The 24,667-nt window shown below is 41.8% G+C and overlaps 3 protein-coding genes across 3 annotated transcripts in view; 2 read left to right on the top strand and 1 right to left on the bottom strand.

Annotated features, from left to right (window-relative positions):
• Positions 1–1,688, top strand: part of ovol1a (ovo-like zinc finger 1a) — a 6,951-nt gene extending 5,263 nt beyond the window's left edge. Inside the window, exons 3-5 of the mRNA XM_074662064.1 lie at positions 468–677; positions 861–1,005; positions 1,122–1,688. Coding sequence (XP_074518165.1) covers positions 468–677; positions 861–1,005; positions 1,122–1,453 — 687 coding nt within the window. The 3' untranslated portion in view covers positions 1,454–1,688. The remainder of the gene's footprint in view (positions 1–467; positions 678–860; positions 1,006–1,121) is intronic.
• Positions 1,689–3,118: 1,430 nt separating this feature from the next.
• mus81 (MUS81 structure-specific endonuclease subunit) lies at positions 3,119–13,711 on the top strand. Its single transcript, XM_074698883.1, has 17 exons — positions 3,119–3,209; positions 3,461–3,611; positions 3,949–4,078; positions 4,368–4,450; positions 7,099–7,227; positions 7,307–7,387; positions 7,466–7,554; positions 7,641–7,835; positions 7,909–8,082; positions 8,186–8,319; positions 11,925–12,037; positions 12,147–12,266; positions 12,431–12,526; positions 12,624–12,749; positions 12,887–12,990; positions 13,098–13,181; positions 13,288–13,711. Exons 2-17 carry the CDS (start codon positions 3,471–3,473, stop codon positions 13,352–13,354), a joined length of 1,866 nt encoding a protein of 621 aa, XP_074554984.1. The 5' UTR covers positions 3,119–3,209; positions 3,461–3,470; the 3' UTR covers positions 13,355–13,711.
• A 1,538-nt stretch (positions 13,712–15,249) lies between these two features.
• On the bottom strand, positions 15,250–21,407 carry tmem185 (transmembrane protein 185). Its single transcript, XM_074662238.1, has 7 exons — positions 21,148–21,407; positions 20,122–20,298; positions 19,827–20,034; positions 18,396–18,479; positions 18,128–18,304; positions 17,794–17,917; positions 15,250–17,665 (listed from the first exon to the last, which is right to left on the bottom strand). Exons 1-7 carry the CDS (start codon positions 21,183–21,185, stop codon positions 17,415–17,417), a joined length of 1,059 nt encoding a protein of 352 aa, XP_074518339.1. The 5' UTR covers positions 21,186–21,407; the 3' UTR covers positions 15,250–17,414.
• Between the last annotated feature and the right edge of the window lie 3,260 nt (positions 21,408–24,667).

Genomic DNA, 24,667 nt, shown 5'->3' on the forward strand with positions numbered 1-24,667 from the left:
CACATGTGATGTGCATTTTTTGAGAAACTATGGCTCCTAATAAAGTCTGTAGACATCATTATCATCCTCATTCAACTTTTTCCCTAGGTCTGGTTTTAAAAAAACAAACTAAAAATTCCCCAAATTGAAAATATCTAACTATCACAATTTAAATCAAATCACCACCCCAAAAACTTCAATTAAATGATTGAGAAAACACGTCAATACTCTAACATGTATTATTAAGAAAACAAATAACATCAATCAAATAAAAATAAAATAAAAACAGTTTCTGTGGACGTTACCACAGAACTCCATAAAGAGTTTTTACCTGGAGTCTCTGTATCTGAGTCTTGAGTTTATAGGTTTATGAACTTCAATAAAGGTGTCATTTGTTGTAAATTGAAGATGAAGTCAAACAGGAAGCGACTGTCTGATGACAGATTGATCTAAACTGATCAGCACTTTCCGTTCTCCCTCCACCTCAGGTAACGACGGGTGAGCTGCTCCCTGTCACTCCTCCTCCTCTCCCCCTCTCTCTTCCTCCCATTCCCTCTCCTTCGTCTGTAACCTCACACACCTCTGCAGTGCAAGCCGCCATGGCCACAACCCTTGACCCTCCGGAGGCTGTCTCCATGGCAACTCGGTCGATGGGTCAGAGCTCAACTTCTGGGACAAATGGGGCGTTTGTGTGTAAGGTGAGACATCAGTGATAAAACTATCTGTTATGATCTGTAGACCGTTAAACCGTCTGGAAGATTCCTTGAAGTTTCACTTTTCATCCTGAGTCAGAAAAAGATATTGTTCGTGGATGAGAAGAAACTCTGAATTGTTCCTTTAATTTGGAACTGAACTGAAATCTCTCTCTGGTGTTTCTTCAGGTGTGTCAGAAGACTTTCCAGTACCAGCGGATGTTGAACAGACACGTCAAGTGTCACAACGAGACCAAGAGACACCTGTGCAGCTTCTGTGGGAAAGGCTTCAACGACACCTTTGACCTGAAGAGACACGTACGCACACACACAGGTGAGCACACGCTCTTAGGTTAACACACTCTCAGGTTAACACACTCCCAGGTTAATACACTGTCATTACAAGGGTAAGGATGATATGATTTTTTTTTTTTTTTTTTTTTACAACAGGAGTCCGTCCCTACAAGTGTAATCTGTGTGACAAGGCGTTCACCCAGCGCTGCTCCCTGGAGTCCCACATGAAAAAGATCCACAGCGTCACCCTGAAGTACGCCTACAAGGAGCGCCGCAACAAGCTGTACGTGTGTGAGGAGTGCGGCCACACCGCGGGCACTCAGGACGAGCTGCTCCTCCACCTCCACTCGCTGCACCCCGACAGCCACCTGCTGAAGGGGAAGGCCCTGAGGAAAGCTGGGGGGGTGGGCAGCTCGGCGGGAGGATCCACACCCGGCTCTCCTCAGGGGGCGGACAGTGACGACACCTCTGGGTCAGGTGACCACTGAAAGGACAGATTCCTGGATGAGGGGGCGGGGATGAGTGTGTAAATAAAGACGTGTGGGTGGATGAGGGTGTCTGCAGGGTGGTACAGAATAAAATAAACCAAGTCAGACCCTGATCCTGATGCTGACCCGGGCTGTGATGTGCATAAACTCATAAACGTGTGTTATATATGTGGATATCTCCAGTGGGCTCATCTGTACAGTAAGATTTTGTATAAAATGTGTCTTTTTCCATTAAAGGGAGTAATATATTCTAAACTGACTCTTTTCATTGAATGCTTAATAAGAAACACCTCCTGCTTTGAAGGCAGCTGAGGTTTACAGTGCTTGTAATTCATTTTTAGTTGATTAAATTTTCTGACAAGCATGAGCAGAGAATTCTTTTAGGATAGATAATAAGAAATGAAAATTCCAGGGTACATAAAGACAGAAGCAGCTTGGTCTGACTCTGTTTATGCAAATCCACGCGGACACATATTTTACATTTCCATCCAGTGAGTCATTTCATGCTGTTCATGTGTTTTCATGACAGCAGATAAACTTTATTCAGACACAAGCATATACATGCGTTATCTCCACAGTTTCTCTTCAAACCTGGTGTTTCTCTGCGCTGATATAACCAGCTAAAGCTCCCATTGTGCAGCCCGGGCTCCCCAAGCCTGTGCCTGTGTGTTTGTCAGTCTCAGAGAGGCTGTGGTTTGGAGGGTGAGGTTGGATTCTTGGTCTCTGTTGGGTCTTGTTGGAGGATTCCTGCTTTCTCTCTTCAGCCTGAGGACACAGGGAGGCAGACTCGGGTAACAACGAGGAATAACGGTCAGGAGAGTGAGCTGACAGGGAGCAGTTTGTCACACACACTGTGAGTTTTATAACTAACATTGAAAACACACTTTTAATCCAGATTAAAACTTTGAATAGATACCTTCAGAGGGTTGTTCAGTTTAAACTCATAGGTCAATAGTATACCCCTGTGTTTTGATGGGTCAATTTAACAAACTGACAAAATAATAAAAAAAGACTAATAGAAAAATGTGGAGCTGTGAAATGTGAAGAAGTAGAAATATCTTAAACCATGTTTGCTAATCTATCCAGCCCCTCTTCTTTAATGATCAAGTGTAAACTTTCCATTTGAGAAGATTCAAGGGGATTTTTTACTGGAAGGAAAGAAAGACAGAGTTACTTTCTTGCTAAAATTGGTGATTGCATTTTTTGATTTGCTGATATGCATTATAAAAGTGACAAAAATAGTTTTTTAGTACTCAATTCATCACTGTAAAATGATGCAATGCCACTCAAAAAACATTGACAGAACATGGATAGTGCACCTTACTAGTTTTTGTTTGCTATTGTATTTCTAAATGGATAAAATACTATAAAAAATGATATAAAATAAAAGTTAAAAACCTGTTTTATACAGTCTATGGTTAAAAAAACAAGAACTACTTAAGTAAACAAGTCACATATATTTATTTAATGTTTCAATAATTCACTTCGATAGCAGCTCTCAATCAAAGACCGGATGATGAATTAATCGATGTAAATATTAAATTTTATTTATTTATTTATTTTTCATTTTGGTTAATAATAGTATAATAAGTGGCAGAAATCTGCCTGTAAGCCTGGAGTCACCGGTAGATGTCGCCATCCTTTCAGCGCTGCCCTCACGCCCCGCCTCCTCACGGTCAGGTGACCTGTGTAAACAGGAAGTGCTCTGTGTTTGAACATTGCGCGGTAGCCGCTTTAGTTTGAACACAAGTGGAAGGTGAGTCTTTTTTTCTGATCATAGGTAGAAATTAAATCAATGTTTCAGAGGCAGATAGGTTTAAAGCTGTGCCCTGAAAGTTTAACTTAAATAACGTGCTGATGACGTCAGTGGAAGTAGAAATAAAGTCCGCTAACGTTGGCTGTGTTAGCTGTGTTTGCTCTAGACTTTCTCTCCCTTCTTCTCTGCTCGGTCCGGTCAGAACTAAAGTCTCTCTGTGGTATTTCATCTGTTTGGTTCCGTCCTTTTAGCTTCAGAGGGATGCCAGCTCCGGGGCCGGTCCGGTTGGGTCGGAAACGAGCCCTGCCCTCCTGCCCGAACCCGCTATTCCTTAAGTGGCTCACCGAGCTCCGAGACGAGGCCAAAGAGAGGGGACTGAAGATCCAGCATACCTACCAGAAGGTGAGACCTGAAGAGAAGAGTTTATTGAGAGACCACACTGACCCGGTTTTTCTTGTTATTTATTACACGCATGAACAGGTGTTGTGCCAAGGTAGCTACCCCCTCCGCGAGACCCACTGCGCCGGGTGACGACTGCGGCGAATACAACAACAAATTGGGACGCGTCATAAATGTTGTACTCGCCGCAGTCGTCACCTGTCTGCAGCCCAATAATAGAGACAGCTATCTGAACGCTTCACACAGAAAGTGAGACCAAAAGGCAAAACGTTTCTCTCGTTAAAGGGTTTTTAATTTTTGTAGTCGGTCTCTAAAACGTGATTTGTATTTCTCTTTCCAGGCCATTAGTTCTCTGAATAAATACCCGTTACCACTGAAAAACGCCAAAGAAGCAAAGATCCTTCAGAACTTTGGAGACGGCATATGTAAAATCCTGGACGAGAAGCTTCAGAGGTACTACAGGGAGAAAGGTGAGGGACACATGGGTGAATTCATGTTCCCACAGGGCACCTAAACGATCCCCCGTCTTTTTCAGTCAAAAAGGTTTTACTGAGCAGTGATTCAGCAAAATACAAGACAGAAGTGAGAGGGAACAGAGAACCTGCAGAGGGAGGAACATCAGACAGAGAAGTCACTTTAAATCAGAACATGAAAATCACCAACAGTCTGCAGAAAGTAAACTCTGAGTACTTATGATTCTGTGACGACAGAAAGTCCACTAACAGGATTTGAAGCTCAATGAGTCCTTCTCTGTTTCAGGTCCAAACGCTCCTATTCACTCCCTCCCTGAAGGAGCGCCCCCTCCTGGCAGACTTGACAACAACCTGGCTCCTTCCAGAAAGGTAAACAACAGACAGGTGCTTTTCCACCACAGGAAATAGGGCCAAATTTGACACTGAGGTAGGGAAATAAATTTTGCACATCATGTTTTTCCTTTTTAACAGTCCCAAACAACACCTTCTTAGAAATCACCTGCACTCTTTGATCAACACACACCTTGGCCCTTATTTATCAATCTTGCGTGGGAACCGCCACACATTTGAGTGTAAAAACAAGCTTACAGCAACCTTCTCGTGTGATGTACAAAAAGTGCAACGCCCCTAAATATTCAAGGTTCAGCTGGGCTAACCCATAAGACATGACGACAGGTGACGTTTTGCAAGAAAAAATAGACTCCTCCATGCTTGAGATAGAGAACACTGCAGCAACAGAGGTTGAGAGAAATGATGCCGTGTTGTTTGGCAGCTGGAAAAGTGGTGTCAAAGAGAGTCAGAAAGAAACTCATCTGCAAGGAAATCACTGCAGCTGTCAGCAGCATGGAAGTGACAAACTAAACTACAGCAGTTTCAAACATTTAATTTACACTTCCTTTGGTTACACTTTGATTTATTAATCAGTCTCTTATTGTCAGATAACTGACAATAGGAGCCCCAGGGATATTTTTTATTTCCATTCAGGTCCAGGAACATGGAAAGATGGCAGTCTAAAATGTTTGTCAGCTCTGAAAGAAGCTGCAGACTCCACCTGGAACCTGAACTTGTCACAGACTGAGGAGGAGTGGAGCTCTAACTGGGTCTGCGTCAGTTTTAGGGATAAGTTGACAGAGGGACAGACCAACCTGCACCTTGTCAGATGTAGATAAAACATTTTCAATATGAAAAACCACAAACTGTTTAACCTACAAACTAAATGTTGTTAATCTGATTTGCTGTCATGTCGTAGTCTGGCCAAGAAGTGAGTCTTGTGTGCAGTTATCCACGGGTAGACCAGAGTGTTATAGTTATTTCAAACCAATGCTGTGATCTCAAGTAGGAGAACGTCTTTTATTATTAAATAGTCACTTTTTAGTCAGACAGTTCAGATTTATATAAAACCATTGTTAGAAGTGAAGCAATAATCTTTATGGTAAAACCCTTAATCATACAGCTTGCTTAATTAAAAAAAACACGCTTAAAGTTTGACCCAGTGTCCTCTGAATGTTCAGAGACTTTGTAATGGTCATATCCTCCTGATGGCTAAAGCTAAGACACTGTCTCTTCTTGAACGTGGTTGGATCGTCGAGCTGCATAAGCGAGGCCTCTCGCAGTGTGCCATTGCTGCTGAGGTTGGACGCAGTAAGACAGTCATTCTACATTTTCTGAAAGATCCTGAGCATTATGGAACAAAAAAGTCAAGTGGTAGACCAAAAAAATTACACCTGCGCTGAGTCGCAGGATCTGATTGGCTGTCCGTCAAGACACAGGGCGGTCCTTTACCCAAATTAAGGCCCTTACTGGAGCCGCCTGCAGCGCAATAACCATCAGACGGCATCTGAGGGAAAAGGGTTGAAAAAAAACAAGAATTCAAAGACCTTGTCTCCATCAACACCACAAAACTGCCCGCTCAGACTTTGCCAGGGAGCATCAAACATGGGACAGTGAGAGGTGGAAAAAGTTTGATTCTCTGATGAGAAAAAATGTAACCTTGACAGTCCTGATGGCTTCAAAGTTACTGACATGATGAGGAGATCCACCTGAGATGTTTTCAGCACAGTGGAGGGGGTCCACCATGATCTGGAGCTTTTTCATTCAGTGAACACTGGAGCTTCAGGTGGAGCAGGGTGGTCAAACGGCGGCTGGTTACGTGCAGATGTTGCAGCGGGCCTCCTTCATGACTGAGGGCCTTGGTCTGTGTGGTAACAGCTGGTTTTTCAACAGGACAACGCTGCAGCTCACAATGCTGGCTTGATGAAGGACTTCTTCAGGTAGAATAACATCACTCTTTGGACCATCCCACATGTTCCTCTGATTTAAATCCAATAGAACATTTGGGGATGGATGGCGAGGAAAGTTAAAAAAAATGGCCATCAGTTCCAGATAGTTGATGCCCTTTGTGAAACCATCTTCACCACTTGGAGCAATGTTCCCAAAAGCATATGCCAAGATGAATTTTTGAAGTGATGAAAAAGAACGGTGGAGCTACTCATCACTGAGTCCTACTGAGAAAAACTTTTGTTCTGGTTTGGAGAGTTTTTTTTGTCATTTTTTGAGTGATGGTCTTAAACTTTTGATCAGCTGATTAACAGCCTGTTTCACTTTACTTCTTGTTTTCAATAAATAACTATTTCAAAGTGTTTTTTGTCACACTCCCCCTTCCTGCTTTTGCATATTGTAGCTCTACTTAAAACCTCATTAAGGTCCAAATGTGCAAAAGGTAAATTCTGGCAATTGTTCAACTGGTCTTCAGATTTTGATCAGGTCTGTATTTCATAGATTGGCAGAAGAAGAGTGAAATGGAAACATTGTGGTAGCATATGCACTTGCACACAGGTTAATTAATAAGGGCCATTGTGTTTGTGTTCAGGTGTAAATAAATTGATAATTTACTTTAGGTTTAAAATGCAACCAGTAAATCCATCAAGTTTTAAACCTGTTCAGATTTTCTTCTGCAGGATGTTTTGTGATTTGTTGTTTTTCTCTAACTTTGCACGTGTTGTTCTCTGTCCTTGTAGAAAAATGCAGCAGGTGATCAGGTGAAAGATGGAGGTGGAGGAGGAGGAGGGAGGAAGAAGAGGGAGTATGTGCCTCAGAAAAGGTCTGGGGGGTACGCTGTGCTGCTCACTCTGTACAGACAGTCACAGGTACAACTGTCCTCCTTACACCTTGTTGAATCCTCGCCTCATGGTCTCAGGAAGTGACTCTCTCTTTTGGTCTCTGTAGATCCCAGATAACAAAGGTTTCATGTTTAAAATGGAGCTACAAGCAGAAGCTCAACTCCTCTGTGACAAATCCTTCACTGCTGTAAGTTAAACTGTCTTTAAAACCCCGTCTCCCACCCTCATCCTGCTCTGATCCTCCTCTTCCTCTTTGTGTCCACAGCCTGACCTGGGCAGTAAGTACACGGCCTGGTCCTCAGTCAGCACCCTGATTCAGAAAAACCTGCTACTAAAGACCCACAACCCAACCCGGTACGGAGACCCTCAGAGCAGAGTAAAGATCTGATCTGAGCCCCCAGAGTTTCTCTTCATGCTCTCTCTGCTCTCCTTCCTCTCAGATACTCACTGACTGATGAAGGTTTGGCCCTGGCTCAGCGACTGGAGGCAGCAGAGCAGGAGGGTAAAGGAGGCGCTGAGGGGGACAGAGAGGAGGTCAGGAGTGAGGGAGAGGAGGAGGAGAGTGGTCCTGGGGTTGTGGATCTCACAGCAAGTGATGAAGATGAAGAAGAAGAGAAGGAAATCGACAGAGCACCGTGAGTCAGTGTTAAATAGACTTTTCCCGCTCTTTTTTCTGGTTTGAAAACATGAATCATCTTCTGCTCACAGCTCCGCAGAGAGGCTGGAGAGTGTTTCTCAGCCCAGGAGCGACGCTGAGGGGACGAGCTCTGCTGGAAGACCTCCGAGCTCTCAGGGAACGGGTGGAGGGAAGTCGACAGGAGGACGGCTCCTTCCTGGAGAATATGAAATCACCCTCTGCGTTGACTTCATCGAGACCACAGGGTAACAGAGCAGCCTGCTCACCTGAGATCTGGGATCAAAGTACCAGGATGTACTCCTCAGTGATCTGAGGCTTTCTCTCTGCTTCATGTGTCACCCCATGCAGCGGCAGCGGCAGCAACCACTGCAAACAGGAGCTGGTCAAAGAGCTGCAGAGGAACGGGGTCAGCTTCGACGTGAGAAAACTCAACGTTGGAGACTTCCTGTGGGTGGCTCGGGAGAAGCTCGCTCCTGTTCCAGGTCAGAGGGAGGAACGCAGGGCGAGGGGAGGGGTTAGAGTCTGTGAGGGGTAAAGGATCAGAAAAAAATATTTTTATTTATTTATTTTTATTGACTTTTCATGAATATACGTGCAAAATAAACAGAGTAGAGCCCGACCGATATGGGATTTTTGGGGCAGATGCTGATGAAAATGAATTTTTTTTTTTTTCAATTTGACATATTTATTCTTTAATATGACACTTTAATATAATACTCCCTCCCAGTCACTAGGATGCATTTAGGTACCTAATCATGGTACCTTTTAATTTTATGTGAATCGGTACCCAGTACTTTTGATAGAATTCGGTCGGTACCTTTAAAGTACCTAATTTAGTACCCATCCCTATCTATATTGGCTGATATATATAATAAATTCATCAATATACACAGGATATACTGTATATGAACACAAATTATTATAATACCCATATGATGCAAGACAGAGACAGAACACTATTAGATATAAAAACAAGAAACTTTAATTATAAAACTGTCAACATAAGAACTGTAGTGTTAACCAATGATAAATAAGAACGAGCTGTAAACACAATAATAAATAAAGAAGTCAAACTGTAAACACCTTAGATAAATAACTCAAACTTTAAACACAGTAAGTATAATAAAAAGTCAAAACGTAAACACACAATGAGCAACTTACACATCGTTAAAACGCCATGTTATAGTCTCACTTTAGATTATGGTGGATGTGTGAATTTACTGTGACATACATCTTTATTTCACAAAGGTACAACTTACATGATGTGAAACATTGTTACACACTCTTTAGAACTTATGTGAAAAAAACCTTGAATGCTCTTCTTGGCATGTCTGAACAGTGTGTTTTTGTCATGGAGCACTTAAGTGTAGAGTTACATTGTTTTGTGAAGTCACAGCTTACCATGGAGTTAATCAAATTGTTGCCTTCCTCTTCTGTAGCCCACTGACTGTGAGTGGGGGAGAGGAGGGGCTGCAGAGCGTGGTCTGCGTGTGAGGGGGAGGGGCCGGGCACTCGGTCAGCGTGCAGCCCAACACACAGACATACAGGAGCAAGAGCCACAGGATCTCCGCAGAGCAAACATTTTTATAATCGACTACATTTTGGCCAATGTTGATTAATCAGTGACAGGCTATAATCAGGTCGATTAATTAGGGCTCTAAAACAGAGTCACAAGTTATACTACAGAGGAACTCTTGCGCCGTGGCCACACCAGACGCGACTTCGCAAATATAAACACTTGTCATGCCTGTAACGTGCTGCGTGAACGGGTGAGTCTGGACGCTGGACTATTTTGACAAGCTGGGGGGCTGACGTGTGTCACTGTGCAGGCGGAGTAGAGAGCCCGTTCATTTAAAGACAGAAAGCCCAATAGAGCATCTGAAAAACAATGAGCTGTGGTTTTAAAAGCAAGACAGGAGAGTGTGTGAAAGCTTTGGAGATCACAATCAAGGCCCACTGCCTCTCCCTGGTAATCCACCTCCACCAGCTCTGACTGGCTGTTCCCTGCGACCTCATCCTCGATCCCCCAACCCATGTTCCCGGAGGTCTCCCTGGGGATAATAAAGGGGTGGAGGAAAGAGAGGACCGCACAGAACCTCCATCTTTTCCCTGGCTCTGCCCCTGCCCCGCTCTTTCCTCCTCTCTATCAGGCTCAAAACTCCGCTAAGGAAAACACAGTCGGACTCAGTGATAGCCCGTGCAGGCAAATCCAGCTGGGAACGAATGTTTACAGAACTTACATTCAAAACCTGTCTCCTCAGAGACTTTCACCCAGACCTGCTCCTTTTTTCCGTCTCTGTAGAGTACACACGTCGTATCCTATAACTCTGGATGATGACACACTGCACAGATCGGCGAATTGGCGTCCAAACGTGCCTTTGCATTGACTTTGTATGTAATCTCAACACAAATTTCGCGTCCGGTGTGGCTGTACCATTAGGGTGCTGGTGGAATCTAACAAAGCACCACATGAACATTGACAAAAACCACCCAGAAAACAAAAATAGATAATAAATAGTAAGTATAATTAAGAAATAAGATAATCATTGAAATAATAATAGCAGTAATAGGTATTTAATAGATCCCTGACAAAGTTCATAAAACCATCCAAAGTGCTGTGGAAGTTCTGGAGGGTGCCATTTACTCTTTACCACTAGGAACCACCAAATGGCAGACCACAGTCTGGATCCAGATCAACAGATGGTTCTGTCTGGATTTGTGACCAATCTGATAAACCCACAAAAACAGATCACTGTCATGTGGCATTTTTTTCGACAGTGGCAGCTAGTGAGGCGCTGCTACTCCAGCTTCATTCAGTTGAGCCAATCATTTCGTTTGTTCGCCCTGTGCAGCCATTGCACCGGGGCGGAGAGGAAGACACATTGACGACAGTATGGCGTGCTCCAAAAGATTGTTCTAAAGACTGGACAGAGCAATTTATGTTCATTCTTCCTACAACCAGTTTAAAACCAGTGTGCCCCATATGGTCTGAAAAAGTGGCATTAATTAAGAGCGGCTACGTGAAGCCCCAGTATGAAACAAAACGCAGATCTTTTGAGCAAAGTTTCCCCTGAAGTCCGAGCTGAGGGCACGCAAGATAACTGAACTTCAAGCCCAGAATGAAAGATCCACCCAACTCGTCACACGCACTTGTTTTTTCCTTAAAAAAACACGTTTTATTTATTTATTGCTTGTTGACTTTTTTTTTACTATAAATGCAGGCCTTCAAAGCTTTAGTCTGGGACCTTTTTAATTTGAGAGAAAGCTCTGTTTGCACCTTTTTTAATTAATTAATTAATTTTATTCTCAGGTTTCTGCTTCTGAAATGAAGCTCTTAAATTCATTTTCCCAGAATTACTTTTATTTATGTTGAAAAAGACAATTTGTCCTGAAAATTGACAAGAAATACAATTGAAGCCACAGGAAAATGAAGCCCGACTTTGGTTTGGACCTTTGACTTGGAGGACATTTCATTAACTGGACCTCAGTGACTTTAAATGAACCTGAACTGTTTAAAATCACTGAAGATTTCCACACAACCACATTTTGTTTAGGGACTGGAAGGGGGAGCGATGCTCTGGTAAAGAGTGGGGTGGACACAGTGGAGCCTTAATGTTAACCCATGCAGGACAAGTTTTATTACCAGAGGAAAGAGCCAGAGACACATGTTACTCAGATTAGCAGCCCAGGAATTAAACTCCCCCAAGGTGTTTCAGCCTTTCAAGAAATTCTTTACGTATCCTGGCTGATTTCCCTCCCTGATCAGAGGTGGAGTTTTAAACAGCAGCAGAATTTACTTCAGTTTCATGTCAGAAAATGTTGGTCCAGTGTAAACTGAAATCACTGCTTTTTCTTAGAGAAATGACCCCAAACTTTTCCTGGATGAGTCAAATAGTGAACAACTTCTAATTTATGTTTGTAAATTTGTATTTTTTCTGCTCTCAAACTGTTTCTTTTCGTAGTAAAAGCAGCAAACAGACACAGAACATCAGTGACTGAGCCTGTGTGGATCAGTAGGTCTCAGAGTTCAGTTTGCATGTCGCTAACTTTCTCTAAAAATGACTCTTCATCACGTTTCTTGTCTCAGGCCAGCTGCGAGCTCCTGTGGGCCGAGAGCTGGTGCTGGATTACATCATTGAGAGGAAGAGGATGGACGACCTCTGCGGCAGCATCATCGACGGGCGCTTCAGGGAGCAGAAGGTCAGGCTGTGTTTTTTTATTTCTAATTCTGCTGAATGATTGTTGGATGAGATGAAGTCTCTGAGCAGACTTCTTGTCACTGAGTAGAACCTTTTCTTTCCTTCTTCAGTTCCGTCTGAAGCGCTGTGGTCTCCGCCGGCCCATCTATCTGGTCGAGGAGTGTAAGAAAGCAGCGTCTCACCTGAGTTTACCTGAAACCACATTGCAGCAGGCCATCGTAAACACGCAGGTGTGCAAACACATTCTCTGTCATTCTCATCGTCCAGTGAGGATAGAGAGCAGTATTTGTTTTTTTATGTTTCTGTGCTCATTTCGCTTTTATTCCTCATTTTCAGAATGAGCTTTGTTTTAAGTCTGTGTTGAACTACACTCTTGGTTTTTGTCTGTTTTCAGGTGGTTGATGGTTTCTTTGTAAAAAGAGTCCAGGATGTAAGAGAGTCGGCAGCTTACCTCACCGTGATGACCAGATACCTGACCAGACTGTACCAGGTGAACCCATGTGCCAGTTTCCTCTCAACAGACCTAAAAACGTAGACTTTGATCAAACCTGGATGTACTCAATGATTCCTCTGACTCTTTCTTTCAGAACCGCACCCTGACGTGTCGCTCCAGGGAGCTGGAGGGTGATACGGGATTGGGTGAGGATCGAGGGAATCCTTCCTGCTCTCTGATTTCTTTCGCAGAGTTCAACCACGGTGCCATCAAAAACAAGGTGAGTGCATCCTCAACGTTCACGTCCTTCTATCTTTGGAGCAGCAGTTTGTGGAAAAGCTCCTCTCATGGTCCATAAGGATCCTTGCTAAAGTCTGAAGATGGGCTGTGTTTGTGTCTCTGTATTTCCTCCTCCAGTGTCAGACTGTGAGAGAGGTGTTTGCCCGACAGCTGATGCAGATCAGCGGTTTGTCTGGAGACAAAGCAGCAGCTATTCTGGAGCAGTACAGCTCCCCCCACAGGTGAACACAGACACCAAACATTTCCACACCTCTGCTGTAGAGTGGGATAGAGTGGAAAGAAGTGATGTGGACCCTTCCTTTAGAAGCTTTCTGTCTCTCGGTTTCAGCCTCCTGACAGCGTATGATCAGTGTTCAAGTGAAGCGGCAAAGGAGAAGCTCCTCTCTTCCATCCGATACGGGAAGCTCCAGAGGTTTGACCATTTTCCTCATGCTGTGATGTTTGTGTCCTCCTTCCTGTGGGTCAGGTGAGAGTCAAAGCAGAACATTAATGCTTTATTTTCTTGCTTTGTTGTGCAGGAACGTGGGTCCAGCCCTGAGCAGGACAGTTTATCAGCTGTACTGTACACGTGGAGAACTGTCGTGAACACTCTGCTGATCCATCTCACTCAGACGATGTGCGCTCTCAAAAGAAAAGAAACAACCTCAAACATGTCTCCCTGTCCTGTGTCTACCCTCATTCATTCCTTTGTGATGTTGATGTTTGTGTGACTTAATGCTGCTGCTACATAATGTTTACACTCTCTACTTCTTATATCATATATTTATTTTTATATGAAGATCAATAAAGCTTTTCACTCTGTTGTGTCACATAAACACAGACACATCCATGTACTCATTTATAAATTAAGACATTAAAGGATTAAACATTTGAATAAACTTCTGCATACATGCAGGTGTACATATACACAACCTTAACATGCATACATACAGACATATGACCATACATCATTAAATCATTATACCCATTATAATCACCCTAGGAGTGTCCCCATTGTGTTTTCTCAGCATTTGATTTTTAGTCATATTTTTGGAAACCAACCTGTAAGGGCCTTTGTTTAAACAAAAGTTTGGAAAAACACCACAACATGGACCCTTTTGGGTTTTTTACCCCTACAATGCTTATTATAGTGCCTCAGAAGCACCCACATTGTGTTTTTCAGCATTTTAGTAATGGTCAAAATCTAAAAAAAAAAGGGTATAAGGGATTAGCACTTGGTTTTTAAAAAATTTCAGAAGTTGAAGAACACCAAATTTAAACCCTGATGGGTTATTTTTCCTTAGTATGCTTAATCAGTTGCTAAAGGGGGTCTCCCTTTTCCTCTTTCAGTGTCTAATTTTTGGTCAAAATTTGTAAATAATAATAATAATAATAATAATGAAATAAATAAAACATAAGGGGTTGTTTGATCCAAAAAAATCCAGGAGCTTGAAAAAAACCATAATATGGACCCTGGTGATAATTTACTCCAAGTATGCCCCCATAAGTGCCCTAAGTGTGTCCTCATGGTGTTTCTTCAACATCTGATTCTTGGTCATAATTTGGAATAAAAAGACACAAGTGGTCAGCCTTGGTTATTTAGAGAAAACCAGTAGTTCAAAAACCATAACTGGTTATTGACCCCTAACTAGCTTACACTGATACCTCAGGAGTGTCCTTGTTGTGGTTTCTCAGCACTTTTTCAATGGTCAAAATCTGAAAAGAAAAGGTAAAAGGCATTAGCCTTTGGTTTCAGAAATGTTTAGAAGTTTGGAGAACTTTTTAATTAATTTTCAGAAGTTCAAAAAAAACATCAAATGTAAACCCAGATAGGTAATACACCCCTAGCATGCCTGAATCAGTACCCCAGGGGTGTCCCTGTCATCTTTTTTCAGCTTCTAGATTTGGATAAAACATTTTGGGAAAAAAAAAAAACCATAAGAGGTTAGCCTTTGTTTTTCTAAAAATTTCAGAAGTTTAAGAAACACAAAATTTTAAACCCCGGTGGCTTATTTACCCCTAGGATGCTTCATTTAGTGCCTTAAAAGTATTGTATTTTCGGTCTTTTTTTTTTTTTTTTTTTTTAAGTAAGGGGTAGGCCTTTGTTTTTTTAAAACAATTTATCAAGTTTGAACCACACCAAAATATGGATTCTGATTGGTTAATTAACCCTAGGATTCTTTTTAGTGCTTGAGGAGTTTCATCATTGTGTTTTTTCAGTATTTGGTTTTTAGCCAACATTTGGGAAAAATAACCTGTTAGGGGTCAACCTTTGTTTTGACAAAACTTTTCAGAAGTTTGAAGAATGCTTTTTTCAGCAATTTCTGGTCATCGGTTCAAATAATGTAAGGTTTTGTATTGACTAAAAGTCAACAGGGTGGTGTTATTAACCCTTAGGATGTCTTTGTAGAGTTTCTTGGAGAGGGGCAGGTTTATCTATACAAACATTTTCATTCATACATTCATACATTCATTCATCCCTGTGAGAAGTGTTGTTACATTAAAGGACATCTTGCAGTTTGCTGTGGAATCTTCTCAGTTTTAATGCTAAAATAAATACATGAACAAACAGTGACAGTGTGTCAGCTATCACCAGAGGAAACTCTAGTTGTTACAGTCGCAGCATCAAAGGAGAATAATGGATCAATCAGACAGGTTTAATGGAAAAAAGATGAAGATATGTCGAAAAATAAATGTACACAGCAAACTGGGAACTCCAACATCCAGACTGTCAGAGTCCAACAGGGAACTCTTTTTTTAGAGTAACTTGGTGACTACAGGAAGATAGAGGATGTGTGAACCAGGAGTAAAACTCTCTATAGGTCTGGTGTGGATTCACCTGGTGCTGCCAAAATCAAACATCACACAGCTGAGGGAAGAATGGGCCAAAGACATTTTCATGTTATCAGGAGCTCTTCCTTTATGGTTGAACAGCACCAGCAGGAGTCACTCAGATAACTCTGCCAGCTGACGTGAAATACATTTAGAAAAAGGGTGACTGGAGAAAATCTGCCTTTTTTTTCTCTATGTGCATCTCTCATTTTAAACTCTGCCATCATTACATCTGGTCCCTCATTTAGCAACATCTGTTATTTACAAGAAAGAAAACAAAAACAGGAGTACAAAAAACTGACAGTTCAGACAGGACTCCTCTTGAACACATCAACAAAGTGCCGTTTCAGTTGTTCACTTTTTAAAGGAAGGCTTCAGAGTCTTTCAGCTGTGTGTGTGAATAATACTCATGCTGCTTTGTGGATGGATGGAGTTGCTGAGATTAGAGATCCTTCCTCACAGACGACAGAAACAACCTTTGACCAATCAGATCAGCTTGTTATGGATTTAGCTTCTGGGAGGCTACGAACGGAGTTTCTGACAAAACTCTTACAGCACATGCCTGTTTTTAAGCCCAAAACAGTGGAAATGTCGTCATCACACTGCAAAGGCTGAAATCCAATCAAGTGTTTGTGTCTTCTTTTTAGTGAAACGTCTAAATATGAGCCCCATTCACCTGACAAATCCAGAAAAATGTACATCAATGGACTTAAATGTTGCCTGAAATGCTAGTTGAGTAGGGAATATTGTCCAATGAGGTTGGACAAATGTAACCATGTAGTTTCCTAAAACAGGACTAATGTGATGTAATTCAAGAAACTTAACGATTGCAGGTTTTTTACTCCTTACAAACAATCCTGGCATCATTTCAGTTTTTTCACATATCAAAACATGACATTTTCTGGACTTGTCATGTGTATGTGGCTCAAATTAAGTTGAATAACGCATTTTTAAATAAAGATAAGACAAATACACTTGATTAGATACCCCTTTCACCAGAATCTAGTTTCTTTCTTCTCTATGAAACCAGGAGAGCACACACGGTGCTGTGGGGACTTCTTGTGGACTGGTTAATAAATCACAGTCCACACTCTAAGACGGGGAATTCCTGCCCCCTGTAAACTCTTTTCGGCTTTGACTTTAGCTATAAGGAACTCTTGTTTCAGCTGCAGACCAACACCTAAAGGTGCAAACAGCTCAGAGTTTGGACAGCAGGAAGGAGCACATCTTTCACCAACTCCATCCACATCTTGTGACAACACCAAGCTGAAAACTCTGAAACCTTCCTTTAACCACACCTCCTTCCTCCTCTTCACCTTTGTGGTCCAAAGTGAGAACCAACATGAAGGGGTTTCTGATCCCAAATTGAAGCTAGAGTTTCTCTCCAGTGGTCCCAGGACAAGAAAGGAAGAATCCTCTTTGGAGTCCTACACACCTCAAAGATCTACTGTTAGAGTCAAAGATTAGGAAGTCCAGGCAGATCCAGCTCTTCTGTTCTCCAGTCGTCTCACACCAAACGCTCAGATCTGAGACGACTCTCAGTCAGTTTTTCCCAGAAACTTCTTCAGATTGGATAAAATGGGAGGGAGGAACACAGTGAGACTTCAGGTGAAAAACAAAGCAGTCCTCTGTTTCAGATTCTACTCCTCAGTGTGAGGACTCTGTTTGCTGTCCTCCACCGTATCGGTGCTCATGTGCCGTCCAGGCAGCTGCGCTGATGCAGAGTTTTAGGGTGAGGGGACAGCAGATAGAACCAAGCCCAGTCCTCTCTGCTGGTTTGGCTCCAGAGCATGGATGCCTAAGTGCAGCAGTCTCTGTCCCACAGCACTGTGCTTTAGTCCGGCATGTCGATGCAGAGTTTGGGGGGTGGGACAAAGTATTTCCCAGGACTCTGTGTGATCACCACACCTGTTTTTTTGTGGAACATAGGAGCAATCTTTGGAGGGGGCTCAGGTACGGGCAAATCCTCAGCCGCCTCGGGGTCCTCGCTGCGCTGGAGGTCGTAGGAGACGTTACCGTACTCTCTCAGGAACGGGAGAAGCTCCAACAGGAAGTGACAGAAGTCTTTACGGATCCCAAACCACCCTGAGGAAATATGAGAGGACAGTTACCTTCAGGCAAACTGTCTGATGCTACAGACGAGCAGATGAACCCTGCAGACACTGAGGAGTCTGCCATGACAGTACGGTCTGTGACGGGTTGTAAATACTCACAGTGGTTCCCTCCTTTCTGACCAAACGTTGTAGCCATCAGTGTGAGCAGAGACAGCCACAGCGGGACGAACACACACACGTAGCTCAGGCTGTTGTGGCCATCCAGCTTGTGCACCAGAAGGATCTGAAAAGACAGAAGAGTTTGATGAAAAGTTTTGTTCCACTTTTCTCCATCAGCTTCGGCTGATGACACATGATCAAAGAGATTTAAATGAGCTGATACAAGCAGGTCTCTACACCAAAGTTACAAAACTGCAGGAATCAGATCAGACTTTAGGATTTTAAGAAATGAGCCGAAACATTCTGAAAAAGGAAGGTTGGGTTTGAAACTCACCTCGAAGGTGAGAAGAGGGACGACGATAGTCATCCAGCTGATCGCCATGGTGATATGAGTTCGCCGCTGCTCAGCAATAATGTCGATGGAGCGCAGGAAGAGGACTGACCAGATGATGTAATAAAGAACAACAAGGCACAGGAAGGACATCAGGATCCAGAGGGGGACACACACCACCTGCACCAAACACAAACACACAAGTTCAGATACACACTTAGGTCTTCGGTTTGTAGAATATAAATAACGTCTCATCTCTGGTCTCTCTTACCAGCCAGGGCCAGTTAATGATCCTGTCCAGCCTCAGAGCGATGAAGATAAACTGAAGGATGTTCACTGAACACAGCACCTCCAGCTAAGAGGAGACAGAAGATAGTCATCCCGGATCAAACTCATCAACTCAACTCATCTAACATCAAAGTGTAACTTTGGATGAACCACTGTTTTTTTTTTCTTGAACATGTTCCACATTTAGTCTTGTGTACAATAATAAAGCTACTTTTTTCATCTTTCAGTAGGCCTGTCACGATAATCAATAAATCAATTGACCGCACGATAAATAAAAACGTCCTCAGTAAGTTTGCCAGCCTCAATAAACTGACACGTGCATGCATGTTTGTTTTCCTCCTCTCTTTCCACCAGAGGCTGAATGAGAAGATCGCTCACTCCGTCTATCTTTCCCTGCATAGGTTCTATAGTAGATTTAGCAGATTTATAGTGGAGTGAGCATCTGTCAAAAATGCAATCTTTGGGGTGAAGATGGGGCTGCTCGCATGTCCACACGGAGAGAGCTGAAGCGAGCGTCCTGAGGGGTAAGGAGGAAACACATGCTAATATGAGTGATGGTACGAAAGATACGGTTCTTAAGCCGCCTGCCACAGTCCCAGTGTGGGAATATTTAGTTTTTTATCAGAATGAACAAAGTGTGAGCTCATGATCACCAACGAGCTGATATGTCGCATTTGTTTGAAAATAGTGGCGACGAAGAAGAAGAAGAGGGAGGTGCAGCGGAGCCTTGTTCTTTGATAATCCGCTCTTACTGAGGCTTTTGGTCGGCAAAGTAAATAGAAATAAAAGCACCAAATGGTGGGCGCTCAAAGACAGCTACATTGCTAAAGAAATGCAGCCCTTCAATACGTTTGAAAGCCAGAAATGTTAAAAATGTTTGACAGACAGTACGGGTTGACTGGGAAAAAGTACATGTTACAAACAATTCAGGAACTGTATAAACTCCCTTTTATTTAGGCTATAGTTTTTTTTTTTTTTTGGGAGTTTTGTTTTTTCTTTAGAGACAGGGTCTATGTTTTATTGTTTTTGATTAGTATTAATTATTTTCATTGACATGTATTTTTCTAAAAGAGAGTCCATTTCATTTTCATTGTATTTTTTTTCCCTTTCTTGTTTGTTAAATTTATTATATTTTTTGTTCAATTTATTTTATTTCAAAGATCCTGACCTTTTAATTACAGTTAAATACTCTTAAGAAATTAAAGTGTCTTGCTTTTGATATGGTGTACTCACTTTATTATCCCATTTATCATAATTACATCAATGAAAAAATGGAAAAAAAAAATAATAATATTGACAATAATATTGTTTATCTGCAATTATATTTTGGAAAATTGTCGTCTAGCAAAATTTGTTATCGTGACAGGCCTATCTTTCAGCTTTTTGTTTTTTGGGAAACATGCAGACTCCTCACCTCCAGGGACCGGTCGTGTCTGAACCCCCACACACAAGCTGCTACAGAGACGGGTGACACGAAGAAGAGAGGCATGAAAACCAGGAGCCAGAAGTATCCTCCTCTCGCCACACGGTCACAAACCAACACCTCGAACATCAGCAGCAGGACGTGAAGTCCCACTGCGATCAGCATAGCTTTAAACTCCACGCACGTCTCCCCTTCAGCCCTGAGAGAACACAGGGGAAAAAAGAAAACATCAGAGAGCTCATTCCATCGATGCAAGGTGGATGTGATCAAAGCAAAGCCTTTTTACCTGTACTGAGGGTTGTGCGCCCAGACCCCTGTGCCCACAGAAGCCCCGATGATGACCAACAGCTTCCACAGCCATATGGGGGTGAACACGGCCCAGTAGCTCCACTGGATGACTCCATCAAGTCTCAGGGACAGCAGCACGGAGAAGAGCAGCAAACAGGAGTAGATGAGGAACTTACTGCAACAGGAGGAGGAAGAAACAATGATACAGGATCAGTACAGGTACAATTTTAAGAAAGTCCTTTCAAAGTTAAGGCAAGTAAGTTTGGAATCTGTGCAAATAATATGACGTGGGTATGTAAAACTGCTACACCCTCAATGAGAGGGGCTACAGAATAAGTAAGAGAGGAGAAGATGTGACATTAGTAAATTATCACTCTCAGAATCTTGATTATTACGACACTTGCTGTTAGATGTACAAGCTAATATCTGCTTTTCCATCCTGACATCTGTCTTCACTCCAAACCTGAAGTCTCATATTTATATGAGTCTCAAATACCAGCTCTTGACAGACACGCCAATGCTACTACTGAAGCTTTTTTCGTACCTCCTGGCTGAAGTCTTGAGGTGGTGTATGACTTAAAACCTTAAATCTCTCAGTCAGTCAGTGTTCTGACATCTGAGCCGTTACTTACGAAAGAGTAAAGCTCAAACTACAACCAATAAACACAAGGGCTAAAATCACCGAGTTTCCCAGATATGAAAGAAAAAAATACCATGCTGTGATAAAAACTTCTCAAATGATGGGACTGCCGTGAGGAAAAGTTCAGAGCAGAGAGGAAGAACTAAATCTCAACCGTACCATCAGCTAGCATGCTAGCCGGGCCTTGTCAACTCCATTATTTTAACATAAACTACTCAGGTTATAGAGACCTAATAACAATCACTGTGTGTTCACATAATAGAAATGCCTTCAACATACTCATTAATATGAATCAAACACATCATTTATCGTTTAGTACTGAAGCGCCCGGTGTAGCGATGCTAATCAGAGTTAGCCTCAGAGCTAAGATGTAGCTGCCGTCACCTGGGGTTGAAATCCTGGAATAGTCCTCTTAAATTCATCTTTGAACACGCTGATTAGCTCCGAAACACCAGTTCTCCGGTCATCCGCTAAACAACCACCAAGAGTTTTAAGCTACACATGGTGGTTCTAGCGGTGGGCGGTTTTTCTGTTGTAGTTTCATGATTAGCAAAGTGCTAAACTCTCTGTGTGTTTTGGTTTCTGTGTTTTTTCTCCGAAGGGCTTTCACGTGACCACGAAGATACCCGAACCGTTCCGATAAACGTTGTCACGTCACTCCATATGTCCGTACACTTATAAGAACACGGTTATCCTGTTAACAGGGTAATTTCAAAATATCCACCCACTTTGCACCTTTTGTCATTGTGCTGAAGAATCAATTGTTCATCTTTTTGGGGAATGTGCCCACACACAGATTTTTTGGTCAGTTATAACATTGTTTCTAAATGGAAAGCTTTTTATAGAAGTACTAATTGATTGTAAAGATATCATTTTTGGCATTGCTACGGAGAGTCTCCCCTCAAAAAAAGTTTTTGTGTGAAATTTAATATTGTTGTTAGCCAAATATCACATTCATAGCTGTAAGCATTTAAATCAGAAGCCAAAATGTATTGGATTTAAGTCACTGTTGTCCTCGTATTTAGTGCCCTTAAATTATTGCACAAATGCCAAAGCCCAGAAGACCAAAATGTATGCACAGAATATGAACTGTAAAAAATATATGTATTTTATTTTTGTACTTTTTTGTTCTGAACATGAAGTTTGAGCCTCGAGCTTTGTTTTTGTTTTTTTTGTTTTTTTGTATGTATAGTACATTTTTATATATATTTTCATTAAAAAAAAAGAAAATAAAAGGAAACGGCCATATAGGGGGCTCGGTGATTTTTCAAACTGGAAAAAATTACATTTTCAATTCGAGTTTTTTCTTCCTTCTGGTCGATTATATCCACGCCACAGCAGTGGCGTAGCCAGAAACCAACCTGCAGCAAAATTTGAATAAAGGTGGACGGGCCACACAATGAATTACATAGGCTAAATTGTGCAATAGCATTTGGTGTTACAGTCGGCCCTGCTCCTCATTAAGTATGAAATGAAGCCCCCTGCTGAATATTAAATATTTATTACAGATGTGAAGGGATACGGAACACAAACAACATATTAGGTCGATTTAACCTCTGGATTCCAAGCAGTTTCGAGTGTTTTTTTTTTTTTTTTTTAAATTCTGTCACTGTTTTTTTTTTTTTTCTGTGAAGTAAAGTCTCCTCCCCTTGTCCTCCAGGACAACCATGGCTATATACTAACTAAATCAATTATGTCTTAATGCAGTGTAACAAAATTTAAAAGCTATAAATCATTAGGACAGGAGAAAAAACTTGTGTGAATTCCTCTGATTTAAAATTGGAAAAAAAAAAGGAATTAGTGTAAACAACATATTTTCAGATACCCTTAAGACTAAGGAACATGGGAAAAATAGTGGTGATGGCACTAGAAATCTACAAATTTTGATGTTTGTATTTTATTTTTACTCACTGTGGACCCATTTTACACTGTGATATGAAGTCCTACACATCTATGGTTTAAATTCAAAGGATTTTTGAAGTGTGAGTACTGGGTGTACAACAATCGTTCAGGGCTTGCTGTAAGCAGAAAAAAGTGCAGAATTTTCTTCTTTTCGCAGAATTTAGCTTGGTTCATTTTCTGTAAATTTTCAAAGAAGACACAAGAATCAAGCAATGATGATTAAACTCTCCTGTCTTTTATGGTCTGTTAAGACTTGTTGTTGGCGTCACTTGAGATAGACTCAGGTACCCCTGGAAACTTGGAAATCTGACCTAGTTTTTCAGTTTTTGGATTGGACAAATAGTTTGTAAATGCCAGTCATTTTTAAATAAACTGTTTGCATTGACTTGGGTAGTTATCCATATGAACAGCCACATTGGAGGTACACGAAAAAAAATACTGAATGGACGGAGATAGAAGTGTGCAGCAAAATATGATTTTAAGATGTCTTATCTGCCAAGAAATGTGGAAAAACACACGGAGCACGCTGAAACTCCTTGTGTAGGACTCAGCCAGCAAGAAAAAGGCAGATATTTTGAAAAATTACATGAAAGACCCATATGAGGAGTAAACATGCTTATAATCATCTACCCAAAGATATGAAAACATAGACGTTTCTATAATTTTCATCGAAGAGAAAGTCCATAGAATAAATGGTGTTCTTTAAAAAAAAGACACCTGAAAGACAGAGTTTTACTTCTGAGCTATTTATTGCCATGTATTCTCTTTTCCTTACTTTCCTACTTCCTTACTTCGTCTTACTTTTACTAAATGGTAAATGGACCAGTACTTATACTGCGTTTTTCCAGTCTCTCAGACCACTCAAAGCGCTTTACACTGCTAGTCTTCATTCACCCATACACACCACATTCTCACACTGATAGTGGATTTTCCTGTTGGAAACCATCAGTTTTATCTTATCCATTCACACCCATCCACACATCACTGACCAACAGTCGGAGCAATTTGAGGTTCAGTGTCTTGCTCAAGGACACTTCGGCATGTGACTGCAGGAGCTGGAATCGAATCCCCGACCTTCCCATTGAGAGGCAACTACTCTACCACTGAGCCACAGCCACAGCCAAACTATGGATAGACATGACAGGAAATGCCGTAAACAGATTCAGATGTTGAGTTCAATGACAGATTACTGCCTTGGAAATCCTGATGGAGTTTAGCTAGCCACAGTCATCTCTGTTCTTCAGACATTTTTTTGCACTCCTCACCCCAATCTGCGATCAGCTTTGGTGGTCAAAAGCTAATGAACTGTTTTTCTTCAGTCTAACCAGTTAGTGCAGCAAAAAAGGTGTCAGTACTTCATTATGAGCGCTAATACTCCCATGTACCTTTGAGCTCAATTCTGTTTTGTTAAGAGAATGGCTCCAACATGGTGGAGCTCCAGTTGATTACGTCATGTGAACCACTATATAAGTGGTGTTTGGACCTGCTGGCAGGTTTGGGATCCAAAGAACTGGCTGGGCCAAGGCAAAGCCAGGCCCACCCATAGATACTCCACTGCACCAAAGAGAGGGAAAAAAGAATTAAAGATTAAAAAATGCAACTTACTGTAGTGTTATCGTCATACAGTCTAAAAACACAGTTTATGTTTGCTGTGACTTTTACCTGCAGTATTGTTCAGTCTGAGACATTACTCACATGGAAATGCTTTCTGGATGTATCACCACCATGTCTCTGGAGGTTACAAAACAGTTCAAATCCAATCTGATAAATATGAATGCACAGAAAACCTTCTGAACTCCATCACCCCACGTCTGCGTCACGCATACTAAACACTTCTGTGGTGAGAGTACAACATGATTTCTTCACACTCCAAACAGCTGACAGAGGTCAACAGAGAGATAAACAGCTGAGATTTCAGGCTGTGAGAGTAAACACTGGACGTTAGCACAGACTAAGACACTGTTTATTATTTCCAAAGCTACTTTAATAACAAGGTTTTCAC

The sequence above is a fragment of the Halichoeres trimaculatus genome, unplaced genomic scaffold (genome assembly GCF_033239565.1).
Source record: "Halichoeres trimaculatus isolate MK-OKI-2021-1 unplaced genomic scaffold, fHalTri1.1 fHalTri1_scaffold_22, whole genome shotgun sequence".
Lineage (NCBI taxonomy): Eukaryota > Metazoa > Chordata > Actinopteri > Labriformes > Labridae > Halichoeres > Halichoeres trimaculatus.

Coding starts and splice junctions, on each gene's coding strand:
- mus81 (XM_074698883.1), top strand. CDS start 3,471: ATGCCAGCTCCGGGGCCGGTCCGGTTGGGTCGGAAACGAGCCCTGCCC. Junction 7,555..7,640: donor AAGACCCACAACCCAACCCG/GTACGGAGACCC, acceptor CCTTCCTCTCAG/ATACTCACTGACTGATGAAG. Junction 8,083..8,185: donor GACTTCATCGAGACCACAGG/GTAACAGAGCAG, acceptor CACCCCATGCAG/CGGCAGCGGCAGCAACCACT.
- tmem185 (XM_074662238.1), bottom strand. CDS start 21,185: ATGAATTTAAGAGGACTATTCCAGGATTTCAACCCCAG. Junction 20,299..21,147: donor TTCCAGGATTTCAACCCCAG/GTGACGGCAGCT, acceptor CTCCTGTTGCAG/TAAGTTCCTCATCTACTCCT. Junction 18,305..18,395: donor TCATTAACTGGCCCTGGCTG/GTAAGAGAGACC, acceptor TGTTTGGTGCAG/GTGGTGTGTGTCCCCCTCTG.